General features: G+C 45.9%; 1 protein-coding gene across 1 annotated transcript in view; it reads left to right on the forward strand.

Annotated features, from left to right (window-relative positions):
* The window catches only part of HK2 (hexokinase 2), a 60,515-nt gene extending 46,636 nt beyond the window's left edge, over positions 1-13,879 (forward strand). Inside the window, 9 exon segments of the mRNA XM_025049464.1 lie at positions 114-418; positions 2,139-2,287; positions 2,543-2,662; positions 5,928-6,023; positions 6,466-6,565; positions 6,663-6,846; positions 8,125-8,292; positions 9,506-9,739; positions 11,528-13,879. Of these exon segments, the coding sequence (XP_024905232.1) occupies positions 114-418; positions 2,139-2,287; positions 2,543-2,662; positions 5,928-6,023; positions 6,466-6,565; positions 6,663-6,846; positions 8,125-8,292; positions 9,506-9,739; positions 11,528-11,672 (1,501 nt within the window). The 3' untranslated portion in view covers positions 11,673-13,879.
* The last annotated feature ends 3,727 nt before the right edge of the window (positions 13,880-17,606 follow it).

Here is a 17,606-nt window from a genome sequence, read left to right on the forward strand (position 1 = left end):
CATCTGCTTCTGCAGGTGCCTCCTGGTCTTTGGGCTGAGAAGGGGTGAGCCACCACTCCACCATTGACCCTGTCTGTGGACACCCATCTCTTACCCCACCTCGGTGACTGCAGTTTCGCCAAGCGTCTTCACAAGACTGTGCGGCGCCTGGTGCCCGACTGCGATGTCCGCTTCCTCCGCTCTGAGGATGGCAGTGGCAAGGGGGCAGCCATGGTGACGGCAGTGGCCCACCGGCTGGCCGACCAACACCGAGCCCGCCAGAAGACCCTGGAGCCTCTGAAGCTGAGCCGTGAGCAGTTGCTGGAGGTCAAGAGGAGGATGAAGGTAGAAATGGAGCGAGGTCTGAGCAAGGAGACTCACGCCATTGCCCCCGTCAAGATGCTGCCCACCTACGTGTGTGCCACCCCTGATGGCACAGGTACGTGGCAGAGCTGCCACCCAGCTTACCATGGTGGGCCTTTTTCCTGCTCTTGACACTGGGAGGACTCCTTAGCCTTAGCATTGAGTGATTGGACCAGAATATATTTCTCCAATTATACTACAGATGCTCCTCAATTTACAATAGGGTTACATCCCAGTAAACCCACCGTAAGTTGAAAATACCATAGGTCGAAAGTGCATTTAATACACCCAACCTACTGAACATCACAGCTTAGCCTAGTCTGCCTTTAATATGCTTAGAACTCTTACATTAGCCTGCAGTTGGGCAAAATCATCTAACAATGAATAATACACTGTAGTGCCAACTTTTACCCTGACGATTGAGTAGCTGACCGGGAGCTATGGCTCACTGCCGCTGCCCAGCATCATGAGAGTATTGTACTGCACATCGCTAGCCCAGGGAAAGATCAAAATTCAAAATTCAAAGTACAGAGTCTATCGATTGCATACTGCTTTCACACCACTGCAAAGTCAAAAAATCGTTAAGTCAAACCATTGTACGTCGGTGACCGTCTATACTAGGCGGTCCAAGGCTCAACCAAAGCTTCTTCCTTTGCTAAAATTCGAACAATAATAATAGTAAATAAATACTTAGCGAATGCTTACTATGTGTCAAGCACTTCTCTAAGCATTTAACACATATCAGCTCATTTCATGTCTACTTATTAACGGAAGTTTGTCGTTAACTTCTTTTATTAACAAACTATTATGATTGGCACAAAACTGAGGCATAGACATGAAGAAACCTCCCAAGTTCACACAGCTAGAAAATGGCAGAGTTGGGATTTGAATCCATGGATTTTGGTTACAGGGCCAGTTCTTGTAAGCCCTAGGTCAGAGGTTGGCACACTAAGGCCCATATACTGAATCTGGCCCGCTGTCTATTTTTGTAAATAAAGTTTTATTAGTACACGGCCATTCCCATTTGTCTATGTATTGTTTATGGCTGCCTTGCACTACCATGGCAAAGCTGTGTGGTTGCAGCAGAAGCTATGGCTCATAAGCCTAAAATGTTTACTGCCTAGTCCTTTATAGAAAAACATTGTTGACCCCTGGTCTAGGTCTCGCAACCCAAGAAAGTGCAGTTTTTTTTTTCAGTTCATAGAAAACGATCATTGAGCCGGCCAGTGTAGTATAATCGGTACTGGTTCCATGGATAGAGACTGGGACTTGGTCCCTGCTCTGCCCACTTCTTCCTGTATGGCCCTGGGCAAATGACTTGGCCCAGCTCAGCCAGGTCACCAGAGGGGAATGCCGTGCCTCCCTCCCTGGGCTGCCTGAGGGTTGCCTGAACACCCTGTGAGGCATGAGGCACATGGTGATTGCCCAACACAGGAGAGTGTTTGACTCTACCGCTCCTTCTCTATTCTAGGTGGCCTTTGATTTAGCATGAATGACATGGTTAGATATTTTTGAGTATACTGTGTCACCCTGTCCCTTGTTCTGCAGAGCTTGTTGTGACATCTGTGGCCCCACCACTTGAACTCATTGAGAACCACTAAGGAGCCAGCAGGTCTCTGGGCCTGGGATCTTATTATCTTTACTGTTAGGTGGAGCTCAGAGTCCATCACCCCTGAGGTTGTCCAGGGGCATCCAAGAGAGCTCCACTTTAGGGGAAGGTGCTTTAGACCCTGTCATTCACTGCTATGGTGAAGTGGTGATGCCCTACTCATTGTCTTCCCGGGTTTATTTTCCAGAGAAAGGTGACTTCCTGGCCTTGGACCTTGGGGGCACCAATTTCCGGGTCCTGCTGGTGCGTGTGCGGAATGGGAAGCGGCGCGGAGTGGAGATGCATAACAAGATCTACACCATCCCGCAGGAGGTCATGCACGGCACAGGGGACGAGGTGAGGCGGGGCTGCCCTTCTAGGGATGAGGGGAAGGGACCCAGTAGACATCCGCTTCTCTCCTGGGAGGACAGTGCCTTCTTTGCTCACCCGTGGTCCCGGGGAGGGCTAGGTGGGCAGGACCCTGGTCTGGCCTAATCAGGGTTGCATCTGACCTTGCGAAGCTCCTGGGTGGAAGCCTCGCTTGCGCTCAGGCCCTGCGGGGGCGGCCTGCACCGGCCAGGCCCCTCTCTAGAGCCCAGCCCCTCTCTGCAGCTCTTCGACCACATTGTCCAGTGCATCGCCGACTTCCTTGAGTACATGGGCATGAAGGGCGTGTCTCTGCCGCTGGGCTTCACCTTCTCCTTCCCGTGCAAACAGAACAGCCTGGACGAGGTAACATGTCATCCCAGGGGGCTCGCCGATGGGCTTTGTTGACTTTAAACCAGCCAGAGTGTAGAGCAGGTGAGAGGGTTGAGCCGAGAGGATGAAAAGAAGGGCATGAGGGGCCAGTTGGGAGGGGATGAGTGAGTCAGAGCTGATGGAGGTTAAGTAGATTGGCTGGGCTGTAACAATCTTTTTGATGACAATGATGACACTGATCAAAATATCAACAACTAACGTTTTTTGAGAACTTTATGCCGGGTGCTATGCCAGGCTTCCTATGCACATTATCTCATTTAACCCTCACAGCAACATGTAAGGTAGGTGTTTGTACGCCCATTTTGAAGGAAGGAAAATGAGGTCTACAGAGATGCCAAATATCAGAAACTGCCATTTCTTAGGTTGCAAGACGTAGACCAGGTCCTAGAGCCACGATTTGAATTCCAGTTTCCTGACACCCGAGTCCGTGCTCTCGGTTATGCTCACCTGCTCCTAAGGCCCTTGTTTTGGGCTCGGGACATTTGCATTTATCTCCTATCTTTCGGATGCTCTCGCTCTTCTCTAGTCTCACCTTTGCTTTTCATTCTCTTGGGTGAATGAAGCAGGTCAGGGAAGACTGGTGCTCTCAGATATTCTGGGCATACGGGTATATTGAAGTGTAGGAGACCTGAGTAGGTGATGTTCGGGTTTGACCCGGGTTAATACTAGGTGTATTAGATGGTGGAATACTGTTATGTCAGCAGTTGTTGCTCTACATCTCTGTTGTCTCAAAGTTTATGTGCATGGTACAAGTGGACAGTATGCTGTGGATGGAGTTGCCAGGGTACCAAAGGCAGAGTTCCTGCTTTAGGTGCTTACAAACAAACTGGACTAATGAAGCAAGCTCAGAAGAGCCAGAGCTGCTGTCTGGAATGGCAGCAATAGGACGTGGAAGCCCTGGGGACACGCGGTGTGGTGGTATTCTGAGCACATACGTGGATGGTATGAGGGACCCTTGGCTCATCTAAGTCAGAAGAATGAGTTGATGGGGAAGAAAGGCAAGCAGGCCTGCAGTGTGGAGCAGGGCACGTAGGTGAGAACAGTCACAGGGATAGGGAGCTTGGCCCAGTGGCAAGAAAGGCTGCATTTCCCACAGGGTTCCTGGAACAGCAACCCTCTCATTGTTCGGCTGAGTTTTGTAAATGCCTCCTACTCCTCCCCTCCAAATGTTAAATTCACTGAGGCAGTTAAGATTTTCGGATGTTCTGCCTTAAAAATCCTGCTTAAAGCAGTGTTTCCTGATACCTGTTAACGTTTGTCCAATGTTGCTTTTAGCTTTCCAATTTCTTTGTTTCATGTTTCATGTTTTTTCCAGTGTCATTTTTTTTTTAGCTTCAGGTTTTCAAAGCCTTCACGTTTGCATCAGTTTGGCAAAGGAAATTATCAAACTTGTGGATAAATATTTATGTGATAGTTAATGAAACATTAATTATAACAAAGGCATTAGAAACAAACGTAATTGTTCAGTGGTTGGGAAATCATTAATAAATTATGAGCGATTCACTGCCTTGTATCAGTGACTAGTTTCTTGGAAGAAATTTCAATGATATGGGAAAATACTGGTGGTAATACCAACCAAAAAAATTTTTTTTAAAGAAAAATGTAATCTCTATCCTATACAAATGTACAAAGTATATGATTAATAGGAAGATGAAAATGTAACACTCCAGTGTATATACTTTCAGACTTTTCCTACTGAAATATTTTTAAACAGGAAATATCTTACTTTTCATGCCAACATGTATATATCTATATATTTATTTAGTGGCCTGAAAACATGTTAACTGTTTCTTCCTGAATCATTTAAGATTCCAGGTCATCGTATTAGATTTTATTCTATATGCTCTAAGTTTCTGTAAGGAGCATGTGTTTGGTCTAGAACTATTAAACTTAAGAGCAAATAAAGCAAAAGCCAAGTTCTATCTGTTCTATTTGCTGTGAGCCGGGTTCTTCTTTGGTGAGATGATCCTATTGATGGCAAAATCAGCAGGTGCTGAGATCCAGAGGCCTGAAGCTGCCTTGACTAGCTGGTGGCCTTGAGCAAGTCTCCCCAGCTATTGGGGCCTTTGCTTGTCTTATTAAGGACTACCTGAAATAATGTTATTTGGTTATTTGAACATTTTGTAAACCTAGAAGTGCCAAAATACAAAATTTTGTCAGAGAGGTGAAGCTAATTTGCAGACAAGAAAGTTGGGTGGAGATAAGCATGCAGGTGTTTGGATGTAGGTGTGTAAACCAGGACGCTGTCAGATTGTACTTTGTTTTTCTGACTCTCCCAGGATCTGAACACAGTGTAACACATTCAGTTTGTCATGTGATGCCAAAGTTCTGGGCCATGAAATGCCAAGCTGATGGGCATGAACAACCCAACAAGACCTAGAGGAACCATGCGAGTGGGCGCATAATGAGCCCAGAGCCCATTTGTGGATTTTGGCCTCTTGGGAAGGGGGCCGGGGTGTCCTTCACACTTGTTTTTTTGATGGGCTGTCACAGCAAAGAAGGAGCCAAGGAACCAAACGCTTTTCCCTTTTTGATCATTTCTCCCACGTATGCCGCCACCATGTTTCTGCTCCTAGAGGATGCCATGACGTGCTGTGGAGGGCCTCATTAAAGATAAGGGGGCCCCTGGGAGTGCTTCCCTCACGGGGATGGTGATGATGCCTAGACACCACCCTAACTATGGGCAAGGCACTTGTTCACTGTGTACTGGAGCTTGAAAATGAAGAGACACATACTGACCTCTCTGATGTAAATATAGGATGGGGACAGGGCAGACTGCGTTTCCTCGTGAAGGGAACTAGCGTGTAGAAATCAGTTCCCTGGCAAGGGACAGCTGTGTGTTGCTTGTGGTCTATTCATTGGGAGTCGGAGAGTGAGTCCTGCTCTTCTCCTCCAAGCTGCAGGCCTTGAGCAAGTTACTCCGGAGCCCAAGTTACCTGTAAAATGGTCATGATAATGAAATAGATTTCTTTATTAGAAAGATATTTTGCAAAGTTGCTGTGAGGATTAAATGATGTGACACGTGAGATGTGCTGAGCCTAGTACCTGGTATGTTGTACACACTCAATAAGTCCCAGCAAGTGAAATTAGTTTAGAATCACTTGTGAGTGAGCTGATTGGTTATTAAAGGGAATCTATATAACCTCTGAGGCTGAGAACTAGAAGCGTAGCCGGGGCCCAGGAGTGATTCAGCAGCCCATTTCTGATACCCTCAACCCTGCTCCTGTGTAATTTTCAGAGCATCCTCCTCAAGTGGACTAAAGGCTTCAAGGCATCTGGCTGTGAGGGCGAGGATGTGGTCACCCTGCTGAAGGAAGCCATCCACCGGCGAGAGGTGGGAGAGACACGGCATGAGGCCTGAAATGATCTGTGTGTTCAGAAAGTGGGGGAATGCTGAGAGCAGTTGAAATGGTTAGGCAGATAATTAACTTAGTCCTTCAGCAATTCTTGAATGTCAAGCCCTGCTCTTGGCACTGGGGATTCAGAAATGACCACAACAAACTCTTGTATTGTAAGCAAACGCATAAGCTACTATCGGTTCTGTAGAGCTATGAAGAAAATGAAGTTGAGTGAGGACAAAGTGAGTGGGCTGGGGAAGGAGCATTCTTTTAAATAGCATAACCAGGGAAGTCTCTGACATTTGAGCAGAGACCTGAATAAAAAGAGAGTGAGCCATGTCGTGTATGTTTTAGTTACATATAAATCTCCCTTGCAAGTGTCTGAAGGGAGAACATTGTGGTTCTTTGTGGACTGGAGATCTGTTTTTGCCCTCTCAGGAGTTCGACCTGGATGTGGTAGCCGTGGTGAATGACACAGTCGGGACTATGATGACCTGTGGCTATGAAGACCCTCACTGTGAAGTCGGCCTCATCATCGGTAAGGACCTAGGCTGGCCTTTCCATGAGTGGATGCACGGCTCTGGGTGGGTGGAAGACGATGCTGAGGGAGGCTCTGACATCTCTGTGATTGCCAGGCACGGGCTGCAACGCCTGCTACATGGAGGAGATGAGGAATGTGGAGCTGGTGGAAGGGGACGAGGGGCGGATGTGTGTCAACATGGAGTGGGGGGCCTTTGGGGACAATGGATGCCTAGAGGACCTCCGCACGGAATTTGATGTGGCTGTGGATGAGCTGTCCCTCAACTTTGGCAAACAGAGGTAGGTACCCAACTGTGTGTGGTCCCTGGGATGTGTATCCCAGAACTGACGGTGATGAATGATCAACTCCTCTAGAACAGCAAAACCCAGGACATTCTTCCTCTTGAGATGTTAATAGAAAGGATTTCTTTGGAAAGAGTTTCTTGTCCAATATGTCTGGAAAGTTCTGAGCGAGATCCCTTTCCCCCTTCTGGACTGCGACACTTTCAAAGTCCAGTTGGGAATAAAATCACAACAGTTGTGTTGCAAAGAGAATTTCATAAAGGAAACTGGTCACACAAGTGTTAGAAGGATGAAAAGACACAAAGGGGACACTGAGGAACACAGAGTTAGTACATGTAAGAAACACCTCCCACCCCGAAGACTGAAAACAGGCAGGAGAGAGAGCATTGAGACTTAGGTGTGGGACGATGAGAAAAGCAAATGACAGTCGAACCACCTGCTGACACCAGGGTGAAGGAGCTGAAGCATTGCTGGGTGAGGCAGACAGTGACAGGAAGCAAACAGGGGCATATCTCTTCCTCCTCCTCCTTCCATCCAATATGTAGAGCCCTCTGTTGTCAGGACTGGACGAGGGGCCAGCCCCAGCATCACAAAGCCCCTAGTGTGGTGTGGGGGAATCTGGGCCAAGAGATAACAGTATAGGATCCAACATACTTCCTACTATGAAGACATTGCCGTGTTTCCTAACTAGATTACGCAGGGGCCATAGTTCTGCAGATTATACTTTGCAAAACATTTGTCTAGTGTAGAGGTCACAGGCAACATTAATGAGGTTACACAGGTTGGAGTAAGACAAGATGGAGTGACAATGGGGTCTTGGTTGAAACCGGGGACCTCGTCTTTTGTAAGGCACTATGCACGACCAAAAGACCTTCGAGTCACTGAGTAGTCAAGTTCAGTTTTAGAGACCAGGACGGAGGGTCTCCAGCTGGCACTAGTTACTTAAGTGATGATGATTAGTTTGAAGAGAAAGCATGCTAAATGCCTAGTGGGATTAAGGATTAAGGCTCCATGTCCTACCTTTCTCCTGGAAGTGTGGTGGTGTTTGGGTGTGTGTATTCCTTCTTGAGGAGTCAGGAATAAGCCTTGGAAGGGAAATGAGCCCAGAGGGTGCGGCAATTCCAAGGAACCCTGTGGGCCTCGGGCACTATATCCAGCTTCACCAAAGGCTGTGGGTCAGTGTGCTCAATACCAGGAATCCTAGTGAATCATTTTCTTTCCCACCAAGAGGACTCTGCATGCCCTCTACTTTCGAATGTGTTGGGGGTGACTGAGGTGGTCCACTGTATCTTAGCAAATGATCAGTGGCATGTACTTGGGCGAGATTGTCCGTAATATCCTTATCGATTTCACCAAGCGTGGGCTGCTCTTCCGTGGCCGCATCTCAGAGCGGCTCAAGACCAGAGGAATCTTTGAAACCAAGTTCCTGTCTCAGATTGAGAGGTGAGAATTTAGGGCTTGGAGTAGGGTGGGACCATGTTCTCCTAATGGACAGACAAGCTGAAGGATTTCCACAGTGCAAGTAAAGTCAGGGCATGGCTTACGTAAGGTCAGTTTAGTAGCTGACACATTTGTATCTACAGTGTGTATTTCAAGTACTTTACGGACAATTGGCATTTTAAGGGAAAATATAACATTCTCATGAAACATGCTAATCTGGCATGAGTCCATGCAAAGTAATGTTATTGGGTTTTAGAACAAATATCGAAGTTAGAAAGATCCCTGCTCATAAGATGCAAATCGGAATTCACAAAGGGAGATAACTTACTAAAGCACTTAGCTTGGCTGGGAGGTTAAGTGCTGGTTGCAGTAAGGCAACCGAGACTGAGCGAAGGTGGCTTTTCAGGCAGTGCAGAAACATGCCGTGTGGCGGCTCGTTAAAGCAAAGCCTCCCCACTCCCATCTAATGGCAGAAAAGTCTGCTCCAAATTAGAATAGTGAATTTCAGAGCCCTTTAAAAATTAATGCTGTGTCTTTACTCTCAGGCGTATGGAAGAATAGGAACTGACAAGGGTGAGGCCCTAAGCTCTCTGCACTAATGTACAAAAAAGACACATTCTACATGTCTGTTTACGTGTGCAAGATGATGATTCCAGGGTTCTCAAGTAGTTCCCTTTATGTAATAGGGTTTATTTTCTTCCTACAATGTTATTTACGCTTGTTTCATAAATAGTGCACAAGTAGATTTTGGCCCACCCAGGGTAGGGGAGTAGAAATAGAACAGGGATTTATCTGCTGGTGGCTGGCAATGCTTGTCCTGCTGACCCGTGCACAGCAATGACAGAGGGGACATGAAGGAGCTTTGCAACTGAAAATGGCCACATACGAGCATGATCTTGTCTTTATTATTTCCAAATGAGTGGAATACTTAGACAGTGAACTTCCTTTTGTTTTGAGTATCAGTGTTATAGTAGCAATGCCCTACCTCATCTGGGCAAACTGGAATAGGGAGCTATTTCTTCAGGTTCCTGTCACACTCAGATGCTGAGTCTGTGGTCCACTGGGATGGCATGGCACTGGTTCCCAAACTGAGTTCAAGAACAGGAGCCACCGTGCAGGGCAGTGGCCTTTATGCTCAGCTTCTGGATGGCCGGGCCTCTGGAGTGATGGACCCCCACTTGGCACGTGACTGACCACTTGCTGTCTCCTCCTCCAGTGACTGCCTGGCCCTGCTACAAGTTCGTGCCATCCTGCGCCACTTAGGGCTCGAGAGCACCTGTGACGACAGCATCATTGTCAAGGAGGTGTGCACGGTGGTGGCGCGGCGGGCAGCCCAGCTCTGTGGTGCAGGCCTGGCTGCTGTGGTGGACAAAATACGAGAGAACCGTGGACTGGACACTCTCAAAGTGACGGTGGGCGTGGATGGGACCCTCTATAAGCTACATCCTCAGTGAGTACCTGACCTCCACCCTCTCTGTCCCTCTTTCTTCTTCCATCTCCCAGTTCTTTACTTACTTTCTCTTCTCTCTGTTTTCACTTTAATGCAAATAATCAGGCATTCCAAAGAGTATACATGATGCATATATTATAGATTAAAAATTAATAACCAGAAGGCGGCCTGTGTTACCCCGCCTGGCCTGGAAGTCCCCTCTGAGCCTCGCCGCAGTTGCACCCTTCACTCCCCCTGCCTGGGGTAAGTGCTGTGGTGACTCAGTCCCTTGCTTTCATTTTTCCACATGTATCTGTGTCGGCCTCTACATTGATTAGTTTCACTTAGTTTTAAACCTGCCACAGGAATCAGATGGCACTTCTGCTTTCATGACTGCCTTTTCCTACATGGCATTTTTGGTTTTGAGATGCATCCATATCGAAGTATGCATTTGTAGTTCATTAATTTTCAGGGCTGTATAATGTATCGTTCAATGAATATATTATAGTTTATTCTACTGCTAATGGATACTGGGTTATTTCTAGATTTTGACTATTACAAGTAGTACTTCTGTGAACATTCTGATAAAGGGATGCTGAAACTCTGGAGCAAGAATTTTATCTACAGCCTAGACCTGGAACTGGCAGACTGCAGTCATGGCTGTTTTTGTAAATAAAGTTTTATTAGGATGCAGCCATGCCCATTTGTTTATGTATTGTCCATGGCTGCTTTCAGCTACAATAGCAGAGCAGTCATAATAGACCCTGTGGCCCACAAAGCTGAAAGTATATCTACTGTCTGGCCTTTTAAAGAAAAAGTTTCCTACCACAGCCCGCTCCCAGTATGGAAGTACTGAATTCCCTTTTATTTTTACTCTTTTCTCTGTCTTTCTCCATCACTCTTCTTTCTCTCCTCTCATCACCATTTCTCTTTTTCCTTCTTTACACATTTGCCTGTGTTCCGAATAAATTATTTCAGTGTCAGCCCCTCTCCCTTGGAAGCTTTTTGGCTAGAAGTTAGAAGAATAGAGCTGAGCCCCCGGCCTGGGCAGTTGGTGGGATAGAGTGAGGATGGAGAGACTCATCGCTTGAATTGTTATCTGCTCTCACCGTGATTGCTTCAGGGAGTTGAGAGGCATTCCCTGTGTATTTCATTAACTATACACAGTTAGTGAAAAGAGTGGCCCTTGAGAAGTTCCAAGTCTCTTTTGTGGATGTCACTGTGAAAATCGGCGCTTCCATCACAGATGAGGGTTGGGAGGGGAATAGTGCTGAGCCTGGGGCTTGGTGTTAGGAGCCTCTGTCTGGCTAAACAGATGGGAAAGGCAGATCCTTTCAAGGTCCCAACAGCAACTCCTGAGCCTGCTCCTTTTGTCTTTAGTGACATTTTGGATTAGATTGGGTCTGATGTGAGTCAATACTCCTGGAAAATAGAATGTCACATGAGTGGGACTTGGTCCTTCCCTCCAGAGTTTACAGGTTATGCACTTCTGGAAGACACTGACTGTTGAACCTCTTTCATTGATCTATTTTAAGAACACAACTTGCCAGTGTCTCAGACATTTGAATCTTAGCCTCCCACTTGCCCACTGTGGCGTAGAATTTGGGAGCGTCTCTAGCCTCTCCACCCTCAGTTTTCTGATACACAGTACACATAGTAAGTGTTTCTAATACATGGTAGCTGTCATTCTTTTCTTCATCTTAATTATTCTTGGGTTTCCTGCTTCACTTCATAGGGTCTTATCTCTGAGGACACAAATCAATTGTGACTAAGGTGTTTTTTTCTGTGTCTGCCTCTCAACTTTTCCAGCTTTGCCAAAGTCATGCATGAGACAGTGAAGGACCTGGCTCCGAAATGTGACGTGTCTTTCCTGGCTTCAGAGGACGGCAGTGGGAAGGGGGCGGCTCTCATCACTGCTGTGGCCTGTCGCATCCGTGAGGCTGGACAGCGATAGAGTTCCTGAAATCGAAAGAGACTTCCTTTGGTTCCCCTTCTTCCTTGCTTTAAATTATAAGATACCATCCCCTGTGTCAGAGACGGATCCCTCGGCTCTACCTTGGCAGAGAGGACCCTATTGGACTGTGTTTTGTCTCTGTGTATCTTCACCGTAGAGTTTGGTGCCCAACCCTTGATCCTCCAGAGATAAATACAATTTGAAGTAAGGATTTGTTCATGCTCATCACAACCATTCCCCTTGATTATCTTAAAACTTTAAGCGAATTTTAACCTTTAATAACCCCCCTGGCCAAATTCCATGTTGCTGCGTAATCCTACAGGATGGAGACACTAACAAAAAGATAGGGTTGCTTCACCTTGAACCCTGGCTGCTTCACAGTGGACCCTGAACATGACATTTCTAGGTGGAGAGCGTCTGCAGCATGGAGGTTGATACTGTTTCTCTTCTCAGACCTGGGAGGTCTCCATGAACTTCAGCCTGATTCTCACACAGGCAGCACGTGGGGGAGGAGGAGGGGCGGGAAGGGGGGAAAATCCATGTATAGCCATGTGGCAGGCCCTCCTCTTCAACCTCATCTGTAGACATTGCCCTGGAGGATTACAGCAGTTGCTGTTCCTGGAATCAAAGCATCCTGAGTCTGAGCAAGCAGAACCAAAGCCACGGGTTGACGTGTCTGACAAGTGAGCTTGTTGTCACATCTCCTTGGGAGTTCATGAGTCATCCATGAGCAATGGACTTTTAAGGGAGGATAGGGGGGCTTTTCGCACCATTTAAAAAAATTTTCCTGCAGAAGTGTAAACACTGTATTTTCATTTTAATTTATGCTTGAAGTTTATTTAGTTCACGAAATACATCCGCTCCTTCCTCTGGACTCCGTATGTAATGATCGGTTGTATGTAATGTATTTATGTGTTAATTTGTCGTGTATATAGATACACAGGGTCTCCTCAGACCTGGCCTCATTAGTAGATCCGCGTAGTTAAAGGATGGAAGGCGAAGATACTAATCAGTTCCTAGAAATACCTCATTCGCCTGCAGGAAGAGAAGGGAAGCCTCTTTGGGGTGAGTGAATGGCTAAGCACCTTCCCAATGGCTCCTCCTTTCTCTGCAGACTCAGAAACTTGGAAAGCAGGGGACAGAGTGAAGGAGGCTGGGCCTATGGATTGGAGGAGCCACAGCCACTGGCTGCTCTCTGTAGAGACTTTCCTGAGAAAATATGGCGTGGGATGTTAACCAAAGGAAACGGGAATCATTTCAGACTCATTGCTTAGAAATCTTCATTCTTAATACAGTCTGTAGCATTTTAAAGCTCTTTAACAAGATAGAGGAAGACACCAAAAAAACCGTTTTAAAAAATCGTGTCTGACTGTTGATAGCAAACCAAAACAATGAAACAATCAAAGGAACGAAACCTCAGGGACAGCAATTTTGGGGATAAGTGTCCTCCTAGCAAACTTGGTTTTGTAAATGTTTTGCAAGAAGCTTGTGGAAGGCTTCTCGAGGCTGAGCTGTTTTTAGACACAGTGTTTATTTCAAACTGCTGGGGGCAGGGGCCAATGGGAGAAGTTGGGGAAGGAGTGGCATAAAACCTTCCATATCCTACTTTTCAGGAGTGCAGTTAATTCTGAACTATTAAGCCCACTTCTGCCCTAAAGTATGACACCCACACACATTAAACCTGAATACTAAGTTTTAAAGAAGGAATGGCCTTGTAACACTATTGAGTAGGATACAAGGATCAAAACAGAAAGATGGAAAGAAATGAATCAATAGCACCCAATCAAACTTGTACTGAGAACAATGTCTAGATTTGTGTATAACTAAAGGATGTCCATGAAATAGTGATGAATTTTAACTTTGAAACTTGACAGTTAGGTTCCATCTATGAAATTGCACATTTTTTAAAAGGGTAATACTGTGTGTGTGGCTATGAAAGAGATGTGTTGGTTTCCAAAAAGGAACACTGGTAAGTGCATTTTGAACATTCATGTTCCCACAATTAGGTGACAGTTCCTTGCTGATGCTGCTTTGCCTGATGTAAATACAATGAATCTCCATCTAGGACTGGGGTGTGCTGAATGGCGGATCATCTTAAATCCTCAAACACTCAGTCTGTGAAGATGTCGTTATGTACAATAGAGAACTAGTTGAATTAACTATGTGATGTTAACTATTATTAATAAATTTTAACATTTTCCAAAATATTCCATGTGTGATTCATGAGCATTTACAAGAGTGCAGTCATCTTTTGGGCATATTGGTACTTGGCCAGTATGAATAGTTTATGGGCGTTGTGATTTTGACTGTATGTGCTCAACAGGGGTAAACTGAGCATAAATGAACCGGGAGGTTTCATCAAGTGACAGTTTTATTCAAGGACCTTAAGTGAATTGCAGTTCAGAAAACACTACCAGGTAATACCCAGAGTGTGCTCAAGAAAAAGAAAAGTTGAGAGTTTTTGTAGTAAGAAAAGCACGTTCTTGAGAAGAATCAATTCTGCATTCTTAGCTTCAGGATTGGTCTGAGATGGTAATCTTCCAGATATCGGTGTTCGGGACCATGGAATAGTCTTTCCTAAATTCTTCAGAGTCTTAAAGCTGGGTAGGGGGTGCCCTAGCTGGAACCACAGAGCAGGGAGGGGAGTGGTTAGAAATACCCTGGCTTCTCCTGCCTTCTAGTTTTCTGCAGTGTATCCCATTGGCTGAAACTAGCAGGAAGCCAGGTGGCAAAGGGAGCCTGGAAAACGTAGTGCCTGTGACTCGGAGCGGGAAAGAATGGGGCCTGGGGCTGACCGATAAGTAATTGGCATGTACTGTATAAAACCATGATATTGTAATAGAAGAATATTTGGTATCACAGAAAATGTTGACAGCATGCTGCTTCATGCCAAAAATATGTTGCAGAACAGTATATTATGGTTCCTTTTTTGTTTAAATTATTACACAGGACGAGATATAACGTATTTCCGTGCATGCCCCCACTGCCTCGCTGAACTGTGGGCATGAATGAGACCTCCACCTATATGGCCATGGCCTCAGCCTCACTCCTCAGCAGCTGCCCCTCAGATTCCAACCCACCCCCCAGGAGTTGGGAACCCCGGAGGGGCTCTGGAGCACCTGGTTCTGTTTGGCCTGCCAACTTCAGCCAGAGGCTGCTCAGGGCAATTTTGGTAGCACCTGCCCTCCCTAGGTCACTGCTGCCCCACTGCAGAGCTTTGGGGTAGAGCTGCTTTCCTATTTCTCCTGGGGCTCCAGGGTGGATGTAGACCCTTAATGCTTCACAGGTTATAATACTGGACAGATGCTCAGAAGGGGACTTTCAGGGTGTAGAACTTAAACTCGGCTCCTGCTTGGAGACCCTCAAGGCTGTTGAGCTACCTGTGCTCATGGGTTTCCTGGGGCTGCCTCCCTGCCCAACTCCCACCTCCTCCATGGGGTCCCTCACCACTGGAGAAATCCATTTCCTTCAAACTAACTGGACAGTCTGCACCCAAGTTGCTTGCAGCTTGGAAATAGCTTTTCCAGCTTCTGCCAAGCCCATTCAGCTTTTTTTTTTTTTTTAAGTCTGGGCTGGAGGTGCAAAAGGCTAAACTGCTCATGCTCTTCCCCAGTTTGGGGCATTTTCTAGTCTGAAAGAAACTTTATTGCTTTTAAATTTTCTTATTGTCATTTATCCTCATTCTTTCCCATTTCTCCACTCATGGCCTGCAATCATGTACTTACTCTGTGATATGCAATTTATTTGTCTTTGTGAGGCATATATTGTTTTGTGTGAAAGTTTTTTAATTTGCAAAATACTAGTGGCTAAAAGTCTTTTTTTTAATTTAAAGCATCATGCTTTTAAAGACTCATAGATGCTGCTCTATGCACATCCAGCTCATTACTTGCCGTTAGTGCATAATATCTCATTGCATGCATGCACTCTGTTTTCCATCCATGCTCCCAGTGATGGACAGGTGGATTGACTTAGCTTTGGCTACACAAACATCCTGGCAACAAGCATCTTTGCACATGTCCCCTTAATCATCTTTGAGATAATCTCTCTGAGCAAGTACCCAGGGGCAGGAGAGCTGGATCATAGGTTGGGCATTTACTTAATCCGAACCCTCCCCCTCCTGCCAGATTACTTTTCTAAAAGGCTGCCCCAATCCCCCATTTCCCCCAGCAGTGAATCTTGAGCAATGCTTGGCATTATCCAGCTTTTTTATTTCCACTAATGTGCTGAGTATAAAGTGAGATTGCATTGCGCGGCTGCTTTAATTTCTCTAATGACTACGAGTTTGAGCATCTCTTTATATATTTCTTAAAGGCCTTTTAATTATAGGATTTTTTTTTCAGTTAATTACCTGTTCATATTCTTTGCTGATTTTTCAACCAAGGTTCTTTCTCTTTCCTTGTTGATTTCCTTGTTGATTATTAGAGTCCCTTGTCTAATGTAGACATCTGTCCCTTGATGGCTTTACATATGGCATGTATCTTCTCCCTATCTGTTAATTTTGTCCACATCATCCTTTGTTAACTAGGAATCCTTTCTTTTGTAATCAAATTCACCAATCCCTTTTGCTTTGTGGTTTGTACTTTTGAACTTTCTCACCCTTAGCCCACCAACACTGACTTCTATTAATTTTGTTTACATTTTTTCTTTGTACTTTAAAGGGTTAATGTAAACCTTAGGGAGTTCATCTTTCTGTGTAATATCAGGTAGAGTCCAATTTTTTTTTTCCATGTCATTAGTGAGTTGTCTGCCTTTGCCTACTGATTTGTGACAGCTTTTCTGAACTATAGCATTAAGTTCACAAGGGCCTGGAAAAATGCTGTAGATTATAGAAGCTTTGTTCATCTCCTCTTGTGACCACATCAAAGTTGTGTCGGAAACATGGAACAAACAGCAAGCAGAGTCACCTGGGGTCTAGATGAAAGAAGCCCTACAACTAGGGAGAGATTATCACCATGCAATGGTAGGAGGTAGGAGGGGGCGAAGATACAAGGCTACCCGTCCAGAGCGGCCGAGTGGGATGGAGGCTGCGGCAGCTGTAGCTGGCTGGACAGACGTTTCTTTTAAAGGGGCTCTATCTTCGATTGGGCTTTCCCAGTAACGGGCTCGCTTGATCCGAGCACCAGCTCTGGGTGGGCTGCTGGGACCAGGGCACCAGGGACTTATAGGGTTACTCTGAGTCATTGGAGCCTGGCCCTGAGGTGAGACTTTCTCCAGGGGAGAAGTGATGGAGGCATCCATTGTCTCTCTGTTGAGCCCTTCTCCTCCCAATGAACGGACCCAGCGCCACCGTAGCTGAGATGTCATCAAACTGGATAGCAGAGGTCTCTGCCCAGAGGATTCCCTGAAGCTCTGCCTCCCCCAACTCATGGCTCTACCCAAGCCATATCCAGTTGTATCCGCAGCGAGTCCTGTGCCACTTGGTGAGCAGCGCCAAGACTCACACTGGTGGCAGCTGACCTTGGTTTCTGGTGTGGCTTCTTAAGGCAACTATAAGCACAGCACCTATGGATTGATTGCTTGCTGAATCTTAACAGGTGACCCTGGAGGGGCATGGGCTGAGGCTAAACTTGGCCTGCAGCTGAACCCCTCTCAGGACTGTGCCACTGGACACCAAAGAAGCAGAAACCATATGAGAGAACAGAACAGAGATCCAGGAATAATGGAGTCAAGCAATCTAACAGATGCAGAGTTTAACACACTGGTTATAAAGATACTCAATGAACTTAAGGGAAGTGTAGATGAATTCAGTGAGAACTTTAACAAAGAAATAAAAAAAAAAAATGGAAATGGAAATTGGAAAAGGGAACCAGTAAGAAATAAAGAATACATTATCTGAGATGAAGAGTATATTAGAGGGAATCAACCAATATAGAGGATGAGGAAGCCAAGAATACCCAATCAAAATGTCAAGAAAAGAGACTAAGGATGTAATAA

Source organism: Pteropus alecto, unplaced genomic scaffold, assembly GCF_000325575.1.
Source record: "Pteropus alecto unplaced genomic scaffold, ASM32557v1 scaffold100, whole genome shotgun sequence".
Lineage (NCBI taxonomy): Eukaryota > Metazoa > Chordata > Mammalia > Chiroptera > Pteropodidae > Pteropus > Pteropus alecto.